Below are 22,927 nucleotides of genomic sequence, written 5' to 3'. Positions count from 1 at the left end.
AACCATGGACTTTTTTTTAAACGAGATTGATCTTTTCCGAAACATTTTCCATTCATTGCTCAGAATGCCTGATATAAGTGCTTTTTCGTGTATAGTGGGTACAGCTTGCGAACATTTCAACATCCAATTGGAAAACAAAAAATAATATTGACGTGTAAGTTTTATGCTGCGGGTTCTCGTTTTATCACAGGATTTTTGATCGGCACGCAAAATTTCTATCTATCTTAAGAAAAGTGAACGGATTCCTAGTTAAATTTGACGACAAACGCGACTGCAATTCATGAACTTCCTAAAAAGTGGTTTGCAAACGGTGCTGGGCTCGCAAGAGCCCGGCCACCAGCCAAGTGGTGCCGAAACGGTGAGTAGTCTAGTAGAATCCTAATCGATATAGTATTCCTAATTTTATAATTCCGTATAATCTAGGTGGAACGTCTGGTTGAACGAGTAACATCCTCTACGCTACTGGATGATCGCCGTGATGCGTGTCGAGCATTGAAGGCAATGTCCAAAAAATATCGTGTCGAGGTCGGGGCCCAGGGGATGCCAGCTTTGGTACAGATCTTGGAAATGGATCGCGCTGATCCGGAAATTATCGGATACTGCTTAGACACTTTGTGCTGTATCACATCTCCCGAACAGTTCGACGAGGAGGCAGAAAATCCTAATATTACAGTCAATATCGGGGAACAGTTTACGGAAATGTTAATCAAATCTAACGAGAATGTTACCCTGGTATTAAACTGCCTAGAAGAGTATGATTTCAGAGTACGATGGTCAGCCATCAAGTTGTTGACCAGTTTGTTAGCCAACAGGCCTAAAGAGATCCAGGAAATCGTTCTTGTGAGTCCAATGGGCGTTTCAAAGTTGATGGATTTACTAATCGATAGTCGAGAGGTGATAAGGAATGATGCTTTGCTGTTGCTGATTCAATTGACAAAAGGAAATGCAAATATCCAAAAAATTGTGGCTTTTGAGAATGCGTTTGATCGACTATTCGACGTTATCAAAGAGGAAGGATGTTCGGATGGAGGCATAGTTGTGGAAGATTGTTTAATATTGATGTTGAATTTATTGAAAAACAACCCTAGCAATCAGCAATTTTTCAAGGAAGGTTCATATATTCAACGTCTGGCCCCGATGTTTGTCATATCTCCAGAACAAGAAGAAATCGGAATGACTCCACAAAAAGTGTCTAACTTACTTTGCATGCTTCAAATTGTGCGGTCGTTGGTAAGTCCTATAAATCCACAGCACGTCGTATCTTCCTGTCAGAAAGCGATGAGAAGCTCAGGACTTTTGGAGGCGCTTTGTAATATCCTTATGGGCAGTGGAGTTTCGCCAGACATTCTTACCGAAACTATCAACACCGTGGCTGAAGTAATACGTGGCGATTCCAATAATCAGGAATATTTTAATTCCTTTCTTGCTCCGAGCAATCCTCCCCGACCAGCCTTGATAGTGTTGCTCATGTCGATGGTCAACGAGAAACAACCACTTCCTCTGCGTTGTGCTGTACTTTACTGCTTCCAAAGTTTTCTGTATAAAAATGAAACGGGCCAAAATGCTCTGGTTCAAACTTTGTTGCCCTCGACAGCACAAGTATCATCACTCACCTCTGGACAACTGCTCTGTGGTGGCCTCTTCAGTACGGATCCGCTTTCTAACTGGTTCTCAGCTGTTTCATTAGCACACGGTTTGCTCGAAAATCCAACTCAAAAGGAACAACTTCTACGGGTCCTTCTTGCAACATCCGTTGGCAGCACGCCGGTTTCCCTTCTTCAGCAATGCACTCAACTACTGCAGCAAGCCAACTGCAAATTTCAAACCAAAGTATCTTTGCTAATGCTTTTGGCCGTTTGGCTTAGCCACTGTCCACTTTCCGTGAAAACATTCCTCTCGACTCCGGGAACTGTTGCTTATTTGATTGCACAAATTTCGGCCAACGAGCACGACGACAATGAGTATCTTATTCAGGGATTGTGTGCTTTTCTCATGGGAATAAGCATTCAGTTCAATGACAACTCGGTTCAGGGAAGTAAGCGAGATGACCTGTGTCAGTTGCTGATCAAACGGATCGGCCTAGACACTTTCGGTGCTAAACTAGGGGAAGTATCTAAGCACGAGAACTATAGCCGATCGGCGAAGCAACCCCAGATTCGGATACGTGCCAGCTCGGATCTGCTGTTGGATTATGAGTTTTGCAAACTGTTCAAAGCTCTGGAAGGTTAGTTTGATTTCCTTATATTAATACTAGAATCTTTGTAAATTTATAAAATTCAATTTTCTTTTTGAATAATCTTCAAATTATTCTTCGCTTTTTATCATAAATAACTATTTTGACTCCTCAGCTGTCATCACAAAAACCGTAAGCAATTTTGGAAATGGAGCAGAAAACATCACTGAACTAACATTGAGTCAGGAGGCTTCAGGACTGGTGGGACAGTACAAAGACATAATTCGGGATCAGGACAATCGTTTAAAGAACTTGCAAGAACAACTACAAATGGCTGAAGCTGTTTCCGCACAGTTGAAGGTAAGACTTCCCTAAGCTTTTTCTTTAAAGATCGAAACTCACAGAAAATAATATCTCCACAGGTGAATCTGGAACAAGCACAGACAACCAACTCCCAACTGTCGGACCAGAACATATTGCTCAAAGCTCAACTTCAGGCGGCATCTGATTTGCAGAAAAACACACAACAATCGCCATTCCACGTCCTTTCTGCGCAGGGTGAAACTCCTCACCATCAGGCAGCGATGGAAAGCCTCCAGAATCAACTGTCTGCTGTTACGTTCCAACAGCAGGAACAACAGTCCAAAACAATCTATTTGGAAGCCGAAAACCGGCGTTTGCTCGATGAGCTAGATGGCTTCCGATCGAGGGTTAGCGAAGCGGAGAAATCTGCTACCGAAAGTCGTAGTGATTTGGACAAACTTCGTCGAGACCAGGAAGATCTGATGGAGTTGCTGACGGATCAGGAAACTAAGATAGGATCTTATCGGCAGTTGCTAAAACAACTGGGTCACAAGTTGGATGATGATAGTGACGAAGATGAGGAAGAAAAAGCTGAAAACGGAGAAACTTGAACTCCAACAATAGTGCAATAGTATGTGCTTGCTTCTCATGTTCGAAAATAGATTTGTTCAGTCGTATGTCAAATTTTAGTTTTGGTATGCTTTTCAATTGTAGCTTGATTCAGGTTCGTACTATTAATATAATATTATAAATGCAATGAACATACACGAGTATTAAAATACTTGGCTCTTTGATTTTCACTTTATAGAATAAAAGATTTATCAAAATCTTTCATTAAATTTTGTTTTTCTTAGGACACAAAGTAAACTTTTGTCAACATAAGTATTGAATTGGAAATTATTTAACTCATAAACGGTCTAACATGTGAATTGAAGACTTTTAGGAGTTTGAAGGCTTGTAACTTCGAACATGACACTCCGTTTCGTTCGAGGGCCGCTTAGTTTCCCGAGGCATTTAAACAATAAAATATTCATAGAAATGCATTGCATCAAAACAACAAAATAAGTCATCCCATCGAAGTTGCCTTTTCAAATTTCTAAATAGCTAGCTTAAATACTTCGTCATATAATAAAAAAAAAGTAAAAAGTAAAAAACTGAACTTTATCGCATCACTTTTTTTATTTAATTAATTAATTAATAAATAAAAAAAGTTATGATGATTAAGTTAATAACTTAATATATGGCTTAGACATTCCCAGTTTTTCAACTCATTTTCTTGAATTCTGAACGCATCACAGAAATCAGACTTTAAAAAATTGAAAAATTTATATGATGAAGAATTTTTATGGAAAACATTTTTTTCTTAAATTTAAAGTACACCATATAAAAGCTTATATTAAAAGCTATCATTTGACCCATTCACATTTTTACACACTAAATTGGTCTATGGTAAAAATGAGTAAATAATTATTTTTTTCAAAAGTCAAAAACTTTAAATCCTTGCCAAAAAAATACCCACATTTCCTCATACTCTTTTCACTATCAAGATCTAGTTTAAAGTCCTAAAAATACAATGAAAGAGATTCCAGGCCCCTTAAAGCGCCGCTTTTTGAGTTATAGTCAAACAAAGCTAAAAATATAATGCAAATGGGTAACTTTTACCCCTTAATGAGTATAAATTCAACAAAGTTGATGTTGGTTTATCTAAAAAAAATATTTCTCATGATTGACCAATCATTTCACACATTTTTCTCTTGAATTTCATGAAATGTCTTGATGATATTTATCATTTAATGATCAATTAGTCCAAAACCCAGTTGTTCCGTTTCTGTCAATCTGCCAGCACGGAAGTAGTCGACAAAAAATGACCGTTGAAAAATACTGGCAACACGAGTGAAAAATAACGGTCAGTTAGAGAAAATTTTCCATCCGATTCACATCGCAAAGTTGTTTCTCTTATAATAAAGTTTAAGTTGTTTGAGTTAAAATAACGTTTCATTACTCGAAGTGGAACCGTCCTTCCCGTTAGAAGGAAATCAAAATCCATCCGACCCGCATCCGCCTGAAGAAATTTCCGACCCGATCATCCGACGCCCACGCCAAATCCAACCTAATACAGTCCACCCGCTATTTGTTCACCGCCCGAACATTGGGCTTGTTTCGAACCGGATTTGAACCGAAGGAAAGATGCCGCTCAACAGAACGCCCCCGAAAGGTTCCGCCAGAACAGATCCCGACGAAACGAACGACTTCCTAGGTTTTCCGAATCCGAACGAACATAACCTCCAAAGCGACGGTTCCGAGTCCCCACGTGATCAAACTCAAACAATGTTCCCGAATCCGATGGTACCGCTTGCATCTTTCGAGCAGCCGGCCGCTGCTGTCGACGCCGAAACGATGAAGCAGCTTTCTTCACTGTTCCGCCAACGAAATCAGGTGTATCAAAAGGTAGCCCGAATCCACAACGCAGTGAAGGGAATGCTTCTGGATTTACCGCAGCTGAAGGTGTACACCCGAAAACTGGAAGCAGCATATGGTGAATTCTCCAGTTTTCACAGCCAAACAGTCGCCTTGTTACCCGCCGAAGACCTAATCTCACAAGAGGAAAACTACATCCGCTTCGAGCAGCTTTACGATTGGACATCCGCCAGCATCGAAGCCCAAATCATCGATCATCAACATCCTCCACCACATCCGCAAGTCATCGTGCACCAACAGCCGCTGAAAGCGCCATTCCCGACATTCGACGGTGAGTACACCAATTGGCCCAAATTTAAAGCGATGTTTCAGGATTTGATGGCTCAGTCGCGAGATTCCGATGCGATAAAGCTGTACCACCTGGACAAAGCGCTCATCGGAGCAGCCGCTGGCGTACTGGACGCCAAAACAATCAACGATGGGAATTATGCACACGCATGGAGGATCCTCACCGAAAGATTTGAAAATCAACGCATCATCGTCGAGACTCACATCCGTGGCATACTCTCGCTGAGGAAAATGACATCCGAATCTCATAAGGAACTTCGAAACCTTATCGACGAGTGTACCAAGCATGTCGAGTGTCTCGAATATCTGCAGCAAGAATTGAGCGGAGTATCCGAATTGATGGTCGTTTTCTTGCTGACGTCAGCGCTGGATCCATCGACGCGAAAGGTGTGGGAACAATCACTCAAGTCCGGAGAGTTGCCAAAATACCGATCCACGATTGCTTTCCTCAAGAGTCAGTGCCAAGTGTTGGAACGATGCGAATCCGTTTGCCCGATCCCAATGCCGAAACCATCTACATCCAAACAAACTCAACCGAAGGTCCCCAATCAGCGGTCGTACGCAGCAACCGCAGCGTTCGACAAACCATCCATCCAATGTGCGTTTTGTGATGGCCCGCACCGAAATTTTCAATGCAACAAGTTGTCCATTCTACCCAGTGCCGAAAGAATGGAAAAGGTTCGAGCTTCCGGAGTGTGCTACAATTGCCTAACCAAGGGTCATCGCTCAAAGGACTGTCCATCAACAAAAAACTGCCAGAAGTGTGGTAAGCGACACCACACTCAGCTCCACGAAGAACAACAACAACAACCGAAACCGATGGCTACACCCACCACCCAAATCGATGCTCCTTCTCAAGCCGCACCACAACCAACCGTTTCGTCCATGCCATGCAATTACACTGCTTCTCCCAAAACAGTGTTGTTGCTCACCGCCCGAATAGAAAAACATTGTGAAAATACCATAAATTTCATTTTCACGCAACCATGAGCTTTATGATTCAGACTATGCGAATCATGGTACATGCAACCTTGAATGTATTGTCAAATGCATAGTTTTTGACAGTGAAATTTATGGTTTCGGCAAAATTTACCATGAAAAAAGGGGGTTGTTAAGCAACTTAACAATGAAAAAATCAACTTTTTTCCATACATTTTAGAACACAAAACTATGAAGTTTATGGTCATTTCAACTTCCAGTTCTATCTCGCGAAAACTGTAAAGTTCATCGTTTTTCATTGTTTTCATATTGTTTTAACGATGATGAACTTCAATGTTTGATCATAATATGGAAACAGCCTTCACGACCGTGAAATTTCATGGTTGAAATTATTATTTATTAATTCTCTTCCCAGAAAAATTATTTAAAAAGAAGCTGTATTACCTTGCATTTTTAAATTTTATTTATTATAACAACTTTCTTACACTCACTGAGATACATTTGTTTCTTTTTAAAAATTCACCATCTGCACTGCGTATCGGGGGACCTCCGGCGCAACCAATCTCTGGTAGACGGCTCCGGCTCACCTTCTAGATCCATGTCCTGTATGTGCGAGTACAGTTTGTGCGCTGAACCTCTATCTGTTGAAGTCAAAATTGTTTGCAGCTTACGCCTGAAGTACCGGCGGTGATACTCTGCCGTTTGCATCTGCCTCTGGAAAATAATTTTTCTTATTAGTTTAGCTTCATATTATTATTTATATTTCTAATTAGTTTTCAAAACTAGAATTTACGTACAAGAAAAGGACTCACCGCCGTTACCTGAATTGGTGCCATTGCCTTCCGAACTGATTATGGCCTTTAATACCAAAAACATTTGGTAAAAACTTGTCCAGAATTTGAATGCATGCGAACTTCTTCTGACCGCAAAAACGTAAACAATGGTGCGTATGAAAAATTTCCTCTACACGAAAAATTATAAACGAGTGAAAAAACCTAAAATCTACCGTTTATCATCGTTCGGATTTTCATTTTACCATGAAAAATACTGTAACATTCGAAATCACAAGAAGAATGCTGAAATACAATGATTCATTTACATTCGACAACTATGAAATTTCATGAGTTAACGATATTTTTCACGGTTATCTTGAAATTTATGGGGATTTCATATTTTAAAGTGCTCGAATAATACCTAGATATTAGGATGAATTTTATTGTTAAACTGGATATCATGGTTCGGTTATATTAAAACCATGATCCTGGCTATTCGGGCGCTGTCGTTCACGTCCTGGATAACGACAACCAACCCCAAACTTGCCGAGTTCTCCTAGACAGTGGTTCCCAGGTAAATTTCATCACCGATCAGTTGGCCAACACACTGCGTCTCGAGAAACGAAAGGTCGACGTTCCAATTGGTGGCATCAACGAAATCAAAACTATCGCCCGCCACCTCGTCAAGGTTCACCTCCAATCACGCTGTAGTGATTTCCGCACCGAGCTAGAATGTCTAGTGATCCCGAAAGTGACTGGTCCGATCCCATCAACCAACATCGACATCACTGAGTGGCATTTCCCCCATGGTGTCCAATTAGCAGATCCGAACTTCTTCAAGCCCGACAAAATCGATCTACTGGTTGGAGCAGCTCTATTTTTCAACATCCTCAAGACCGGCCATCTCATACTGGATCCCTGTTTACCCGAACTCCGAGAGTCACACCTTGGTTGGCTTGTGACTGGTACCCTGACAACGAAATCCAACTATGAGCCCATCCAATATGCCCAACTAGCCTCGGTGGAATCCATCGAAAATTCCATCACCAGATTCTGGGAACTTGAGGAAGTTCCAACCGCTCCGAAAACGACAGCCGAAGAGCAGCAATGTGAGGAACATTTTGTTGCCACCCACACCCGTGATGTTTCCGGTAGGTACACCGTTCGATTGCCGTTGAAACCAAATGCCGACAAGCTGGACAGCTGCCGAAACCTAGCATTGAAAAGGTTTTTCATGCTGGAAAATCGCTTGCAACGAAATCCCGAACTGTGGTCCCAGTATGTTGAATTCATTCGTGAATATCAACTACTTGGTCACTGCCAAAAAATCAACGAAGCCGACGACCCGCCCCAGCGTGGGAAATATTATCTTCCACATCACGCTGTACTTCGCCCCAGCAGCACCACCACAAAGTGCAGAGTGGTGTTCGATGGAAGCGCAAAATCATCCCCGTCTGGTCTTTCCCTCAACAACGTCCTCACCGTCGGCCCAGTGGTTCAAAACGACTTGTTTAGCATTATGCTAAGGTTCCGCAAACATCGTTACGTTTTTACTGCTGACATCGCCAAAATGTACCGACAAGTACGAGTGCATCCCGACGACACTGGTTATCAACGTATTTTCTGGAGAGAAAATCCGAAACACCCCCTGCAGGTTCTAGAGTTGACAACCGTCACCTATGGGACCGCATCAGCTCCGTTTCAAGCAACCAGGTGCTTGATACAACTCGCCGACGACGAGGGAGACAAGTTTCCCAAAGCTGCTAACATTCTGAGACATGATTGTTATGTTGACGACATCATGTCTGGTTCCGACAACATCGACGACGTCATTGAAATTCAACGACAGCTGAAGGTCATTCTGCTGAAGGGTGGTTTTCCTGTCCACAAATGGTGCTCCAACTCAACACAATTGCTCGAGCACATCCCGGTGAATGAGCAAGAAACCACCAAACGATACGACGAATTCGACATCAACGAAGCGATTAAGGTCCTAGGCGTTCTGTGGGTGCCATCAAGATGTCGAGAGGCCTACTGCCGTTCCCGCTGAGCCAAAATACGACGTGGTGGGAAGGCCCACAATTCCTGACCGAAGCAACTTTCATCGAAGAGCGCCCAGAAGACATCCCCGATGATGAATTGCCGGAGTTAAAAGTCAACTTGGTGACTACTCTGGCAACCAATCAAAAACCGTTGGACGTTTTCACCGATGTGAGCTGTTTCCGAAGGCTGCAACGAATTATCGCCTGGGTGTTGAGGTATCTGAACAACCGCCGCAAGCCAAAAGAGGAACGTGTGTTGCATCCGCATTTGACTATCGACGAGCTTCGAAATTCCATGTTGGTCATCGTTCGTGTCATTCAACGTTTGGAATTTGACGACGAAATCAAACGAGTCCGAAAGGGTGTCCCATGCAAACGATTATCAGCTCTCAATCCCATCCTGTCCGACGGTCTTCTTCGAGTTGGTGGTCGACTGAGACATTCCAACTTGCCCGACGAATCAAAGCATCAGCTCATCCTACCAAACAACAATCCGATCACAAAGCTACTGGTCCGAGCTTTGCATCTTGAGCTTCTCCATGTGGGTCCGAGTGGGCTCATCTCAGCGCTTAGACAACGTTTCTGGTTGCTTAACGCCCGTTCAACCGTTCGCAATGTTACACGGCAATGCATCAAGTGTTTCCGTGTGAATCCAACTAACGTCCAGCAACTGATGGGTGAATTGCCAAAGCAGCGTGTGAAGTTTTCCTCGCCGTTCAACATCACCGGTGTCGATTATGCTGGTCCAATCCAAGTGAAGCAAGGTAAATATCGTCCTAAGGTGGTCAAGGCTTACGTCTCGGTTTTCGTGTGCATGGCCACAAAAGCAATCCATCTGGAATTGGTGTCAGATTTGACGACCGATGCATTCATCGCTGCCCTGGAGAGGTTCATCAGCCGCCGAGGAATGGTTGCCGAATTGCATTCCGATAATGCAACCAACTTCAAAGGTGCCAGCAACGAACTCCATCAATTGTACCAGCAGTTCCAAGATCAGCAACGAGCCAACAGAATCAAGAGGTTTTGCCAGTCGAAAGAAATCGGTTGGCATTTCATCCCGCCAAATGCTCCTGAGTTTGGTGGCCTTTGGGAGGCCGCTGTAAAGAGCACCAAATATCATCTGAAGCGAATCATCGGTACCACTTTGTTGTCCTTCGAAGAAATGGCCACTCTGTTGTGTAAAATCGAAGCCATCCTTAACTCCAGGCCCTTGTATTCGATTTCCAACGATCCTGCTGATCCAGAGGTAATATCGCCAGCCCATTTTCTTATCGGTCGACCATTGACAGCACCATCAGGCCCTACCTATTGCGATGAGAAAATAGGACGATTAAACAGATGGCAACATATTCAGCTTATGCGTGAGCACTTTTGGAGAGCTTGGTCCAGGGACTATTTGTCAGGTGTCAGGTGAGGAAGAAGAACACATCCGTGCAAGATAACATCAAACCTGGCATGATCGTTATCCTCCATGACAGCAACCGACCCCCCCTCGAATGGAAACTTGGCCGCATCACAGCTGTATTCCCTGGCGATGATAATTTGGTTCGCGCCGTAGATGTGTTCAGCGAAGGTTCAACTTATCGTCGTGCTATCACCAAGATATCGCTCCTACCAATAGAGGACAACAAGCCACCATCCCCGGCCGGAATATGTTCCGTTTCTGTCAATCTGCCAGCACGGAAGTAGTCGACAAAAAATGACCGTTGAAAAATACTGGCAACACGAGTGAAAAATAACGGTCAGTTAGAGAAAATTTTCCATCCGATTCACATCGCAAAGTTGTTTCTCTTATAAAAGTTTAAGTTGTTTGAGTTAAAATAACGTTTCATTACTCGAAGTGGAACCGTCCTTCCCGTTAGAAGGAAATCAAAATCCATCCGACCCGCATCCGCCTGAAGAAATTTCCGACCCGATCATCGAAATTTTCAAGAATTATAAAATAGTCCCAAACACCTAATCATACTTTTTGCCGCCTCATTGTATGGAACTGCCCCATAGTGCAAAGGTGGCTCCAGAGATTTCACACTGAGAGCGTTTTTAGTCATGTTGGTCGGATAACCTTTCCCCTTCGTCTAGAAGTAAAAAGCGCATCATTCGAATTCCAATGAAATTTAATGTTCGTTTTTTCGTTCCATCTGGGCTGGGGTCTTTAATCCGAATGATTTTCTTTACTTGATGCAAAATTTGTTCCGAAATTTTGCCTGAAAGTACAAGCGACTCCAAGTTCAACTTTAATAACATTATTATAGAAAACTTTAGAATGGAAATTAAGAACTACGTCGTACATACATTCCATGACCAATCCGGAGTAAAACCTATCAACACAAATAAATTGAAAAAAAAGAACAGAACTTTTCCAGAATCAGAATTGTTTCCAGCGATATTATAAATAATTATATAGGTATATATTGAATAACAACAGGATAATTAAAGAATATTGCAACAGAGAATAAAAGCATTGTACCTTTTTTCTCTTCCAAACGCTTGAAGATATGATATTTCTGATGTTCCATCTAATAAAAAAACCCATATCTAATCTGCTGAATTGGTGTTCGCCTTAGTTTTTCATTAATTTATTTTTGATTTTGTTTTTTTTTCTGCCACCGTTGCGTAATTTTTTACGAGTTTTTTTTTTGGAATATATAAGATATTTTTCCTAAGAGCAAGCAACAACAGGCATGATAACGTTTAAAATCTGAAAAAATGAGTAAAAATTAAAAAAAATAGCTCGAGTGTTCAAATATTTCTATGATTGATTTACCTTGGTTACGGTATTGAATTCTGCCTTTATCTTTTCATTATTGATAGGTAAGTCAACGAATGCATCTAACAGGTAACCTTTTTTTCGGGCTTCCAGTAGAATACGGTCTTCACCAATGTCCAGAGTAATTTCATTAATAGTGGTCTACCGGAGATACAAAGTTTTAAAAGAAGGTACATAGAAAAAATTATAAAATTTAACAGAAACATACCACCTCCGGCAGATAGAATTCACCAATCAAAACTTTTGCTTTTCCACGTGCTGGTTCGCGTAGTAATCGGTAGTCCGGTTTTTTGGAAGCTGCCTGTGAAATTGCCAATTTAGTAGGATTGGGAACATATTCCTGTTTGTTTTTTACGTCCTTCATAGTTTTGACCGTCACAGGATCAATTTCCTCGATTAATTTTTTACGTGGTCTTTCCGGGTTCAATGAAGCCAGTGGCGATGGCGATTCGAGCTCTTGGATTTTCTGCAAATCTTCTGCACTGGGGTTCTTGTAGCTCTCGTACACCGATTTGACATCACGGTTTTGAATGTTATGAGTTATGAGTTTGTCCATGAAGGTCTTATTCTTCAACAATCGCCAGTCAGTTTCATCCAAGGTCAAATTAAATTTAGCATCAATTCCTTCAAAAATAATCGTAATCAAGAAATCCCTAATCAAACCTCCTTTCTCGATCTTTTTGAAAAAATTGCTGTTAACAGCAATATCGCACAATTGACACGGTTTTCCCGAATGGTCTTGACCAGTTCTAGGCTGCGTAATGCTCATGGGGATTTTGAAAGAACCGGCGGAGCCATCGTTTAACAGCTCCATCAGCTGGTCATCGGTGACGTCCTCCGGTGCAGGAATCGCTTCAGTTTGGCATAAATTAATGAAGAACTTTTCTCGGGTCTCCTTCACGAATGCTTTGACGCAGAAACCTGCAAGAGAGCAGAATATGCAATCCAGAAAAAAGGTCAGTTTATAAATCTGTTATCTTTGTGTATTCAGCGTTTAATCCGATAGAGATAGCAACGAGAGATGCGTAGAGATCTAAAACTGCTCTATCATCAGAGTAAATATGCACACAATATTGTATTTTCTTCGACGGTAACAGTTTCTGTTAACAGTGGTTAAGTATGAAAGGCAGATGTTGGTTGACTTTTGGCTGAATACATAAATAAAAGTTATTCAACGACATTTATATTATTAGATGATGTTTTCAATAGATGTGCATTTTGGATTATTGTATTGGGAACGATAATAGAACATCAAATTCACCTTTAATATTTCAAGCCTTCCCGTTGAACAAAAAAATCTTTTATATTTTCATTTTAAAATAATTTAACTTGAACATTTTACGAAAAGAAAGTTCTTTACATATGTCAATGAGGGTCATAAAGGTTAGCTAGAATATATATTTTTTATATTGACACTACCCCTGGTATACTATTAAAGGGATATTGTAAACAGAAAACATATCAATTGGATTGAAGCAACACCTGTTAAGGAAATGCGTTCGGTTTTGGTTAACCAAATTCTGACCAAAAATCAATAAATGTGGTTTTTGGGGGCGAGAAATGATTAACTGCTTATGTGTGACATTCAGGTGATTAGAGAAGCTTTAACCCATTTTGTTTTGGTTGTATACTCTACTTTTAACAATGGCCATTCACTGTGTTCACCCTTCAACAGGTCTATGGCAAGTTACATTGAACTCGAGATAATTTTTGCTGTATCATTCATGATTCATCGCCTAGCCAAATCCATGTAACTGCGAAGTTAGTACATGTCGTTCTTTCGAAATGTTATTGGAAAATTGCTTGGAATTTGGTTTCAACTCGAAAAGTTTTCAATACATTTGTAAACGTTGCAAAAAAAAAAAACTTTTGACACATCCAATTTTTTGAACGAATCGCAAATTATATTGTCATCAATGCTCTGAAATCAACAACTGATTATGATTGAATGTTATCATTGAAGCTTATTCGTTTACAGTAATTAGTTTTATCTTTCAAGCATCGTACAACTAACTTCTCTCTTCAATGTATGATTTCAAGTTTTGTGAGAAAAACACCTAGGAAAACGGAGGCAATCTGTTCTTACGTTCAGCGTCACTGAAGAATTTCAATCCTGATAGAAAATCTTATGAGCGAACGAACCAATCACAGCTTAACTGGGGCTGTTCATATACCACGTGACCAGCTGGGATGGTATGGTTTTGTAAAAAGTCCATGCTTGTTGTTCGCTGAGACTTTTGAGAGGGACAATATCCACGCGGACATAAATTGATCACAATTATCCCCAAAAAGGCCCATTTGTAAATTGCCTTTTACAGGTCGGACTCGACCGTCCGTGCATATTTTTCAGCAAATTTATTTAATTTTTTTTAAAAATATTTTGTGGAAAGAAATTGTTAAAAAAAACAAGCGAAAGAATGGTTTGTTGAAAAAAAAAAAAAGATTTTCTAAAATCGAAAGGCTGGGGTGGGGTTTTTGGGTGTTTGTGTCATTTGCAAATGAGTCTACAATATAAGCTGCACACTGCTCCTCCTCCTCCTCCTCTTCAATTTTATTGAACAAAATCAGATGTTTTTCGCGGCTAGCGAATGGTAGACAATGTGCAGCTCGAGACCCCATACACCCAACCTTAGACGACGAGCTCAACGGGCGAGTAATGAAGCCGACAGAGAAACGAGAGGTGCCGTTTACCGAGCAGCCAGGGTTGCACTTAAGCGAGCTATTAAAACAAGCAAAGAAAACTGCTACAGAGCGTTATGCCAGAACGTAGATGATAACCCATGGGGCCAAGCCTATAGAGTTGCACTGGCGAGATTCGGTGGCCCAAGGTCGCCGACCGAAAAGTGTCCGGAAAAACTGAGAGAGATCGTTGCACATCTTTTCCCGCAGCATGGCCCGACGCAGTGGCCACTTACCCCGTACGACGCGGGTGCCCACGACATCGAGCCAGTAACGAACGAAGAACTCGTGGCTATCGCTAAGAAACTTGCGGTGAATAAGGCCCCTGGTCCGGACGGAATCCCAAATGCAGTGCTGAAGGTGGCGGTACAGACCATTCCGGATACCTTCAGAGTGGTGCTACAAAAGTGTCTCGACGAGGGATCTTTTCCCAATTCGTGGAAAACGGCGAAGTTGGTGCTACTACCGAAACCCGGGAAACCCCCAGGGCATCCATCATCATATAGACCCATTTGTGTGCTGGACACACCCTTGGTAAGCTACTGGAGAGGATAATATTAAACAGACTTATTATCTACACAGAAGGCGGAAGTGGACTGTCGGACAGACAGTTCGGTTTTCGGAAAGGGAGATCTACGGTGGACGCCATCCGTATGGTGACAGAGTACGCGAAGCGCGCATATAAAAAGAAGCGAACAGGTGTTCGTCACTGCGCCATTGTGACGATCGACGTTAAGAATGCCTTCAACAATGCCAGCTGGGAAGCGATTGCCAAAGCGCTTCACAGGATGCTTGTTCCCAATACTCTCTGCAGGATAATAGGAAGCTTCTTCGAAAATCGAATCCTGACGTACGAAACCGAAACTGGGATACGATCTACTGCCCTAACAGCGGGTGTTCCACAGGGTTCCATACTAGGACCTGTGCTTTGGAATGCCATGTATAATGAGGTGTTAACGCTGAAACTACCAGCAGGCGTGCAGATAGTTGGATTTGCTGACGATATCGTGCTCATGATTACCGGCGAAACAATCGAGGAGGTAGAAGACCTTGCAACGGTGTCCGTAGAAAGGGTTGGCATCTGGATGGAGGGAGTTAAGCTTCAGATAGCTCACCATAAAACTGAAGTTCTGCTCGTGACCAATAAAAGAGTTGTGCCGCACATGGAGATTACTGTTGGAGGGCACACGACATCTTCGAAACAGCAGCTGAAATACCTTGGAGTAATGGTCGATCAACGCTTAAGTTTTGGTGCGCATGTCAAATACTGTTGCGAAAGTGCATCGAAAGTCATAGATTCATTGGCCTGGATTATGCCGAACTGCCATGGTCCAAAGAGTAGCAAGAGACGTCTCCTTGCAAGCGTAGCACTGTCGAAACTACGATACGGAGGAGCGGCCTGGAGCTCCGCGATAGAGGTAGAGCGCAACAGATCCAAATTACGGAGCACATCGGTTGATAGCCATGCGAGTTTCCTGTGCGTACAGGACCATATCAGCAGATGCAGCTTTTGTCATCGCGGGCATGGTTCCCATCGACATAACTCTGGCGGAGGATATAGAATGTTACAAAGCTAGAGCTGTTAGAGGAGTGCGTAATCTTCAACGAGCAGCGTCAATGCTCAAGTGGCAGGAGCAATGGGACGCATCGAACAACGCAAGATGGACGCATAGGCTAATCCCGAGACTTTCAGACTGGGTAAATCGGAAGTATGGAGAGGTCAACTTCTACCTGACGCAGTTCCTTTCGGGTCATGGGTGCTTTAAGCAATACCTTCATCGGTTTAAGCTTATCAGCTCGCCTTATTGCCCGGAATGCGTAGAGACGGAGGAATCGGCAGAACATGCTATCTTTGTCTGCCCCAGGTTCAATTCAAGGCGTCAACAACTTCAAAATTTGAACGCTGAAAACATAGTGAGTGAAATGTGTCGCGACGAACAGTCATGGCGTGCTATAGTCGACGAAATCTCGCAAATCATGCGCGATCTGATAAGGATCAGGAAAGATGATGAACGGAGAGAGCGAGATAGTCAACCAAATTTGACAAGCTAATGAAAGGTCTTGGGCCTCGTATGACACTTCAATTCAAAAGCAACGCGATCTTAGGGCGCGGTATAACCCTAATCTGGACTCATACGTGTGGTGGGACTTAAAAGGTCTCACGTACTCAGCTACGATCTTTCCTGCAGCAAAAGGAAGCGGAGATACCATTCGGGGTGGTCGTGTCGGGATTCTAGCTTGGTAGTTTCTCAATCGGCCATGCCTTGGTGGTTAGAAATCCTGCGGAAGTGGTTGCTGTGACGGGCGCGAGTTACTTTGAAAGCGTTACCTAACCGGCACACGTTTCGAGGTCCCCAGGGCTATTAAACCTAGGGTGGTGTAAAATGCCAAATTACCCAATCAGCCATGCTGTGACATTGTTTACAAAACAAGAGGGGATCAAAGTGCATCAAGCACGCAGGTATTACGGTTTTTCGATTATTGAGTGACTGAATAGTTCAGTGAGGTTCAGTGACAGTATTTAAAATTTGTTTTGGTTTTGTCAGACCGTGAATTTTTTAGTAAATTCTGCGCTGGAGTTGCTGTCGAGGATCTGCCAAAAGACTGAACGTGCGACACTGGCCAACGATGCCAGCTGGAGGGTGGTGAAGTTAAACCCATTCATGTGGCAATCGTTTGCCGAGCTATGTAGGCGTGGAGAACCGGATCCGACGGAAGTGTTTCAGCTTTCGGGCACCGATATATTTGCCGCTAGTCAGCCAACGGCCTTAAACTCGTTGATGGTTTGGTTCGGAAATGGATGTGGCGGAGGAGTAGTAGGAGGTGGAGGTGGTGGAAGTTTTTTTTTATTAAAAAGACGTCGGAATCGAGCTTCAATAGCTGCAGCATCAAGTTATTCAGTTATTCAGCGGTAGTCATTTAGTGAGCCTAGTGCATATTCCAGTTTTAAGCAGTGACCAATCGAATTTGATAATGACACCTTCGCTACAGCAGTTTTCGACTGTGGCCACTGGTTGTCATCAGCCGCAACAACCTCCCGGTTCGCAAATCCAATAGCCGTTGTTGGAAAATACACAATCCATCACGACCTGGTTCAGCGGCATCGGGCGATAATTGGGAGAAATTGTTGGTAGCGATTTTACCAACTCCGACGCGTCCGGCAATGGTTCCAGTTTAACTTTCTGCTTCAGTAGGGAGGGCGTTGAGAATGAGGAACTGCTGATGAAGGAAGTGCTCGGAGATCGGGCTTCACGGCTTTTGCTCGAGGAGCTAGGAGATTGTTTTTCCGTTTTGGCATTACGGGGTAGAAAAACAGCCAGTGTTGTTTGTTTTAAAACAAAAACAAAAAAGATTTAAATCAAGTAGATGGTGACGTCATATAAAACACCACCACCAAAGCACGACTATTTCGTCATACTCGTTGCTTTTCTTTGACACAAAACGTAAACAATGTAATAGGCTGTCAAAATTTTGCCTTCCGTGTCCACTTCTTCACCGCGCCTACTTTGTGTCAAAGTTGTTCAACCCTAGGTTTAATAGCCCTGGAGGTCCCCGGGATAGTGGATGCTGTGACGGGCGTGAGTTATTATGAAAGCGTTACCTAACCGGCACACGTTTCGGGGTCTTCCGTACCAGTCAGAAGTTGACGATAGAGAGAAAGGAGAAGGAGGAAGAAGGATAAAGCAGAACGATGATCAAGGAGAAATTGAGGAAAAATTGAGAAAGAGGAAAAGGGTGAGATGTATAAGTGCATGAGCACAGCCTACCCCTTGATGTAGTATCATAGGGTGAAACCAAGGGGCACATCTGGCACACGAAGCCCAAGGTGGTTTTAGTGGGACGAACCCACACACGGCAGCAAACACCCGGCTGATAGTGGCTTCGGGTAGTGGTCTCTGGCCTGCAACTCCGATTCTCTATCTCCCCGTGGTGCTAGCTGGGGTGCAAGCAACCTTAGCGGAAATCGGTGGATGTTTTGGTCGCATGCAGACTGAGTTAGAGGGCTTCGTACGCGTCTGTTCTTGATGTCATGGGGCGGCGTGCGGAGTGCAACAACGTCCTGATGGTATTCGGGACCCAAAACAGCAACATCACGACGGTCCTCCTGCGAGATAGTGGGATTAGCTACGGGCCTTGCGAGCCCGTGACTACAAAAAACAAGCAACGAACAACAAATTTCGGATGGAAATCGGCAAAGACGCGACGAAAAGGGACTAGCGATTGGAAACTTGGAACATGGAACTGCAGATCTCTAAATTTTGTGGGTAGTACTAACGTGCTCTCCAACGAATTGAAAAGCCGCAAATTCGACATCGTAGCGCTGCAGGAGGTATGCTGGTAAAGCTCCAAAAGATGCAAAAGCGCGTGATCGGGGGGTGGCCGATCAACTAACGAATGTGCCGGTTGGGAATCAAAGGCCGGTTCTTCAACATCAGCATCATCAACGTGCACAGCCCTCACCTCGGAAGTACCGGTGACGACAAAGACGAATTTTACGCGCAGCTGGAGCGTAAATACGACCGTTGCCCCAAAACATGATATCAAGATCGTCATCGGGGATTTTAATGCTCAGGTCGGAGGAATTCAAACCGACAATTGGGAGGTTCAGTGCGCACCAGCTGACCAACGAAAACGGCCTCAGACTTATTGATTTCGCCGCCTCCAAATGAATGGCCGTACGTAGTACCTTTTTCCAGCACCGCCTCCCACACAAGTACGCACGGAGATCACCGTACCAAACGCAATCACAGATCGACCACGTTTCGATTGACAGCCGGCACTTCTCGGACATCATCGACGTCAGATCCTGTCGAGGCGCCAACATCGAGTCAGACCAATATCTGGTGATGGTGAAGATGCGCCCAAAATTCTCCGTAGTGAACAACACACGAAACCGGCGCCCGCCTCGGGTAAATATCGCACGACTGAAGCAACCTGAAGTCGCGGCAGACTATGCGCAATCGGTCGAAGCAGCGCTGCTGACAGAGGACGAGCTTGACGAAGCCCCTCTCGAGGACTGCTGGGATACCATCAAGACAGCCATCAACAGTGCTGCGGAGAACGTCATCGGTTATGTGGAGCGAACTCGACGGAACGACTGGTTCGACGAGGAGTGCAGGAGGGTGATGGACGAAGAGAATGCCGCGCGGGCGGCAGAAGTGCAAAGAGGCACCCGTAGAAATGTGGAAAATCACCGACAGCGGAAGAGGCAGCGAGTCCGAATTCTCTAGGAGAAAAAGCGCCGCCTGCAGAAGGAGAAGCTCGAGGAGCTGGAGCAGCAGCATCGTTCCCAAGAAACACGACAGTTCTATCAGAAACTCAACGCATCCCGCAAAGGCTTCGTGCCGCAAGCCGAAATGTGCCGGGATAAGGACGGGGGTACCCTGACAGACAATCGTGAGGTGATCGAAAGGTGAAAGCAGCACTTCGATGGACACCTGAACGGCGCAAATTCAGGAGATCAAGACGGTGCCATTGACGGTGCAGCTGAGCTCATCAAAATAGGCCCGGACAAGTTGGCCGATTGCCTAAACTGGTTGATAGTCCGGATCTGGGACATAGAACAGCAACAGGAGGAGTGAAAGGCGGGGGTAATATGCCCCATCTACAAGAAGGGCGACAAATTGGACTGAGAGAAATACCGAGCGATCACTGTCCTCAATGCTGCCTACAAAGTGTTGTCTCGAATCCTACTCTGCCGCCTAACGCCACAAGAAAACAGATTCGTGGGAAGTCATCAGGCCAGCTTCATGGAGGGACGGTCAACGACGGACCAGATATTCACATTACGGCAAATCCTCCAAAAATGCCGTGAACACCAGGTCCCTACGCACCATCTATTCATCGACTTTAAAGCCGCATACGACACGATCGACCGTAACGAGCTATGGAAAATCATGGACGAGAACGGCTTTTCCGGGAAGCTGAACAGACTGATCAAGGCGACGATGGATGGAACGCAGTGCTGTGTGCGGATTTCGGGTGAATTGTCGAGTTCATCCGAATCGCGCAGGGGGCTTCGACAAGGTGATGATCTATCTTGCATGATGTTCAACGTGGCGCTGGAAGGTGTTATTTGACGAGCGGTGGGCGAAATGCGGGGCACGATTTTCAACAGATCCAGTCAACTTATCTGCTTTGCCGATAACATTGATATAGTCGGCAGATCATCTGCGGCGGTGGAAGACATCTGCCGCAAACTGAAACGCGAAGCAGGAAGGATTGGGTTGATGATTAATACGTTCAAGACGAAGTACATGCTGGCCTGCGGATCCGAGACCGACCGAATCCGCTTGTCCAGTAATAACAAGTCGAAGACTTTGTCTATCTCGGCTCACTGGTGATCGCAGATAATGACACCAGCCATGAGATCCGGCGGCGAATTATCAGCGGAAGTCTAGTCAGCCTAATATGGACTCCATAAGCAACTGCGGTCGAGAAGACTTAGCCCTCGCACGAAGTGTAACCTGTATTTCACGCTCATTAGACCGGTTGTTCTCTACGGGCACGAGACATGGATATTGCTCGAGGAGAACCTGCGTACACTCGGAGTATTCGAGCGACGAGTGTTAAGAACCATCTTTGGCGGCGTACAGGAGAACGGAGTGTGGAGGCGAAGGATGAACCACGAGCTCGCGCGACTCTACGGCGAACCCAGTATCCAGAAGGTGGTGAAGGCTGGCCGGATACGCTGGGCGGGACATGTTGCGAGAATGCCGGACGACTGTCCTGCAAAACAGGTGTTCGCTACGAATCCGGTAGGAACAAGACGAGCGGGCCGCAACGAGCGAGGTGGTTAGACCAAGTGGAGCGTGATCTGGCGAACGTGGGGTGCCCGAGAAATTGGAGAACGGTTGCCATGGACCGAGTGAATTATAGGAATTATGTTCGTCAAGTTATGTCGTGAAACGGAATACTATGTAAATAAAAAAAAAACAAAACTTTCCTGTGCAACTATTGGGCACAGACAGACAATTTGTTTTTAATGATTTTTTAAATGTTCATATGATTTTTTTCGAACATTTGAACATTTGGATATTGTCGACCAAACCTACATGAACACAATCGACAAAAAAATCGAGCGAATTCGGTTGAAATAACTAAAATACTGCATAAAAGCCAAATTCATGTTCTCAGCTGTGCAATGATTGGCAAAATCACCCTAAGTAAGTTTGTACTCTTAATGCTATAAAAATGATCATGTTTCCGCGACTCGATCGCGACCAAAAGCTAAAAATGCGAAAAAATAGACACGCTAGAATCTACAAGATCTAATATAAACGGATAAGCTTCATCGACAAGCATTGATTGGCATATAGATACAGGTAGGTATATGCGAGTGTTCCGTTCGTAGAAAGAAAGCAACGTTGCTGCCATCTAATTTATCATCATCATCATCATCATCATCATCATTAACAACACCAACAACAGCCGGCGTATTCTCAAAAAATTACGTCATCAAACGTACTCACTTTCTGTATCCATTCTACCAACATGTGAATGAATGCGATGTAAATGACATGTATTTCAGCAGCAGTATGTTAGTTTAGTAGCTTTTATCAGAATTCGCTACCACAGCACAGCGTGTGTTGATGAAGAGCTCCGACTCAATGAATCAGTTCTTTGCTGGAACTTGTAGTGAACGGTTGTTCTCAGTCGGAGCGCGCTAGATTTCGTTGCTTGATTAGTGTTGGGTTGGTCGAGATCATTAAATAGCCATTGGCTCGAAGCTCGAAGATTTTGCTGAAGTAAGTGTTTCAATTCAATATTCATCCATGGGATTCTTAGCGAATAGTTTGTGATAAGCTGTGGCGAAAAAAAATGTGTTGATCTCTCCTAAATGAGGTTGATCGGTCAGTTGGTCAGAATTGTGATGAACGAAGAATGTTACGCCGATTGATCCGTCCGTGAAAGCGTAACGCAATCGAGGGATCAGGATTTCTTGAAGAGCAACAAGTGGAAGAATTTAATTGATTTGCAATCTTGCCATCCACGCTTGTTTGATTGCTCGCTAAGTTATTATGTAAGCGGTCAATTGCCTCGCTGTCCTTCGGGCTGTTACCTACCATCAAAAAGGCCAAAAAGTGATGCTCCCTGACCGCATATGAAGCATTCTATCCAAATCCCCTACAACAAATTGTCAGACTCTTTATTGGGATGGATTGATGCAAAAATAGAAAGCGCCTGTAGCGATTTGATTTCGTTAATTGACGCCGCTATTGGCTGTTTTGATTATTAGTTTTAATTAGTGCGAGGTTCTAGTCCCAGTTGAAGTTCCCCACCGGATGAGGAACGTGGTGACAATGTCGATCCAGTCACACAGAATCAGTTTGTGCTAGGGCACATTGTACGTTCGTGAATTGTGCCATTAAAGCTACTCTTCTCGTGAATGTTTCAAGCTGGAACCGCGTGACCTTTAACGCCTGAGTGATTGTAAAATCTGCCTAAAATCCCAACGTGCTTTTTTCGGTTTGAGAATAAAAAT

General features: G+C 43.8%; 2 protein-coding genes across 2 annotated transcripts; one reads left to right on the top strand and one right to left on the bottom strand.

The window, feature by feature from the left end:
• Nucleotides 1-130: 130 nt before the first annotated feature.
• LOC129748439 (general vesicular transport factor p115) lies at nucleotides 131-3,561 on the top strand. Its single transcript, XM_055743065.1, has 4 exons — nucleotides 131-358; nucleotides 424-2,224; nucleotides 2,349-2,533; nucleotides 2,596-3,561. The coding sequence occupies exons 1-4, from the start codon at nucleotides 281-283 to the stop codon at nucleotides 3,085-3,087; spliced, it is 2,556 nt and encodes an 851-aa protein (XP_055599040.1). The 5' UTR covers nucleotides 131-280; the 3' UTR covers nucleotides 3,088-3,561.
• A 7,971-nt stretch (nucleotides 3,562-11,532) lies between these two features.
• On the bottom strand, nucleotides 11,533-13,979 carry LOC129742425 (PIH1 domain-containing protein 1-like). Its single transcript, XM_055734323.1, has 4 exons — nucleotides 13,938-13,979; nucleotides 11,972-12,733; nucleotides 11,761-11,904; nucleotides 11,533-11,694 (listed from the first exon to the last, which is right to left on the bottom strand). The coding sequence occupies exons 1-4, from the start codon at nucleotides 13,977-13,979 to the stop codon at nucleotides 11,656-11,658; spliced, it is 987 nt and encodes a 328-aa protein (XP_055590298.1). The 3' UTR covers nucleotides 11,533-11,655.
• Between the last annotated feature and the right edge of the window lie 8,948 nt (nucleotides 13,980-22,927).

This window comes from Uranotaenia lowii, chromosome 2 (genome assembly GCF_029784155.1).
Source record: "Uranotaenia lowii strain MFRU-FL chromosome 2, ASM2978415v1, whole genome shotgun sequence".
In the NCBI taxonomy this organism is placed as follows: domain Eukaryota; kingdom Metazoa; phylum Arthropoda; class Insecta; order Diptera; family Culicidae; genus Uranotaenia; species Uranotaenia lowii.
The sequence above is the reverse complement of the archived record's forward strand: the minus strand, read 5'-3'. Positions and strand labels throughout refer to the sequence as shown.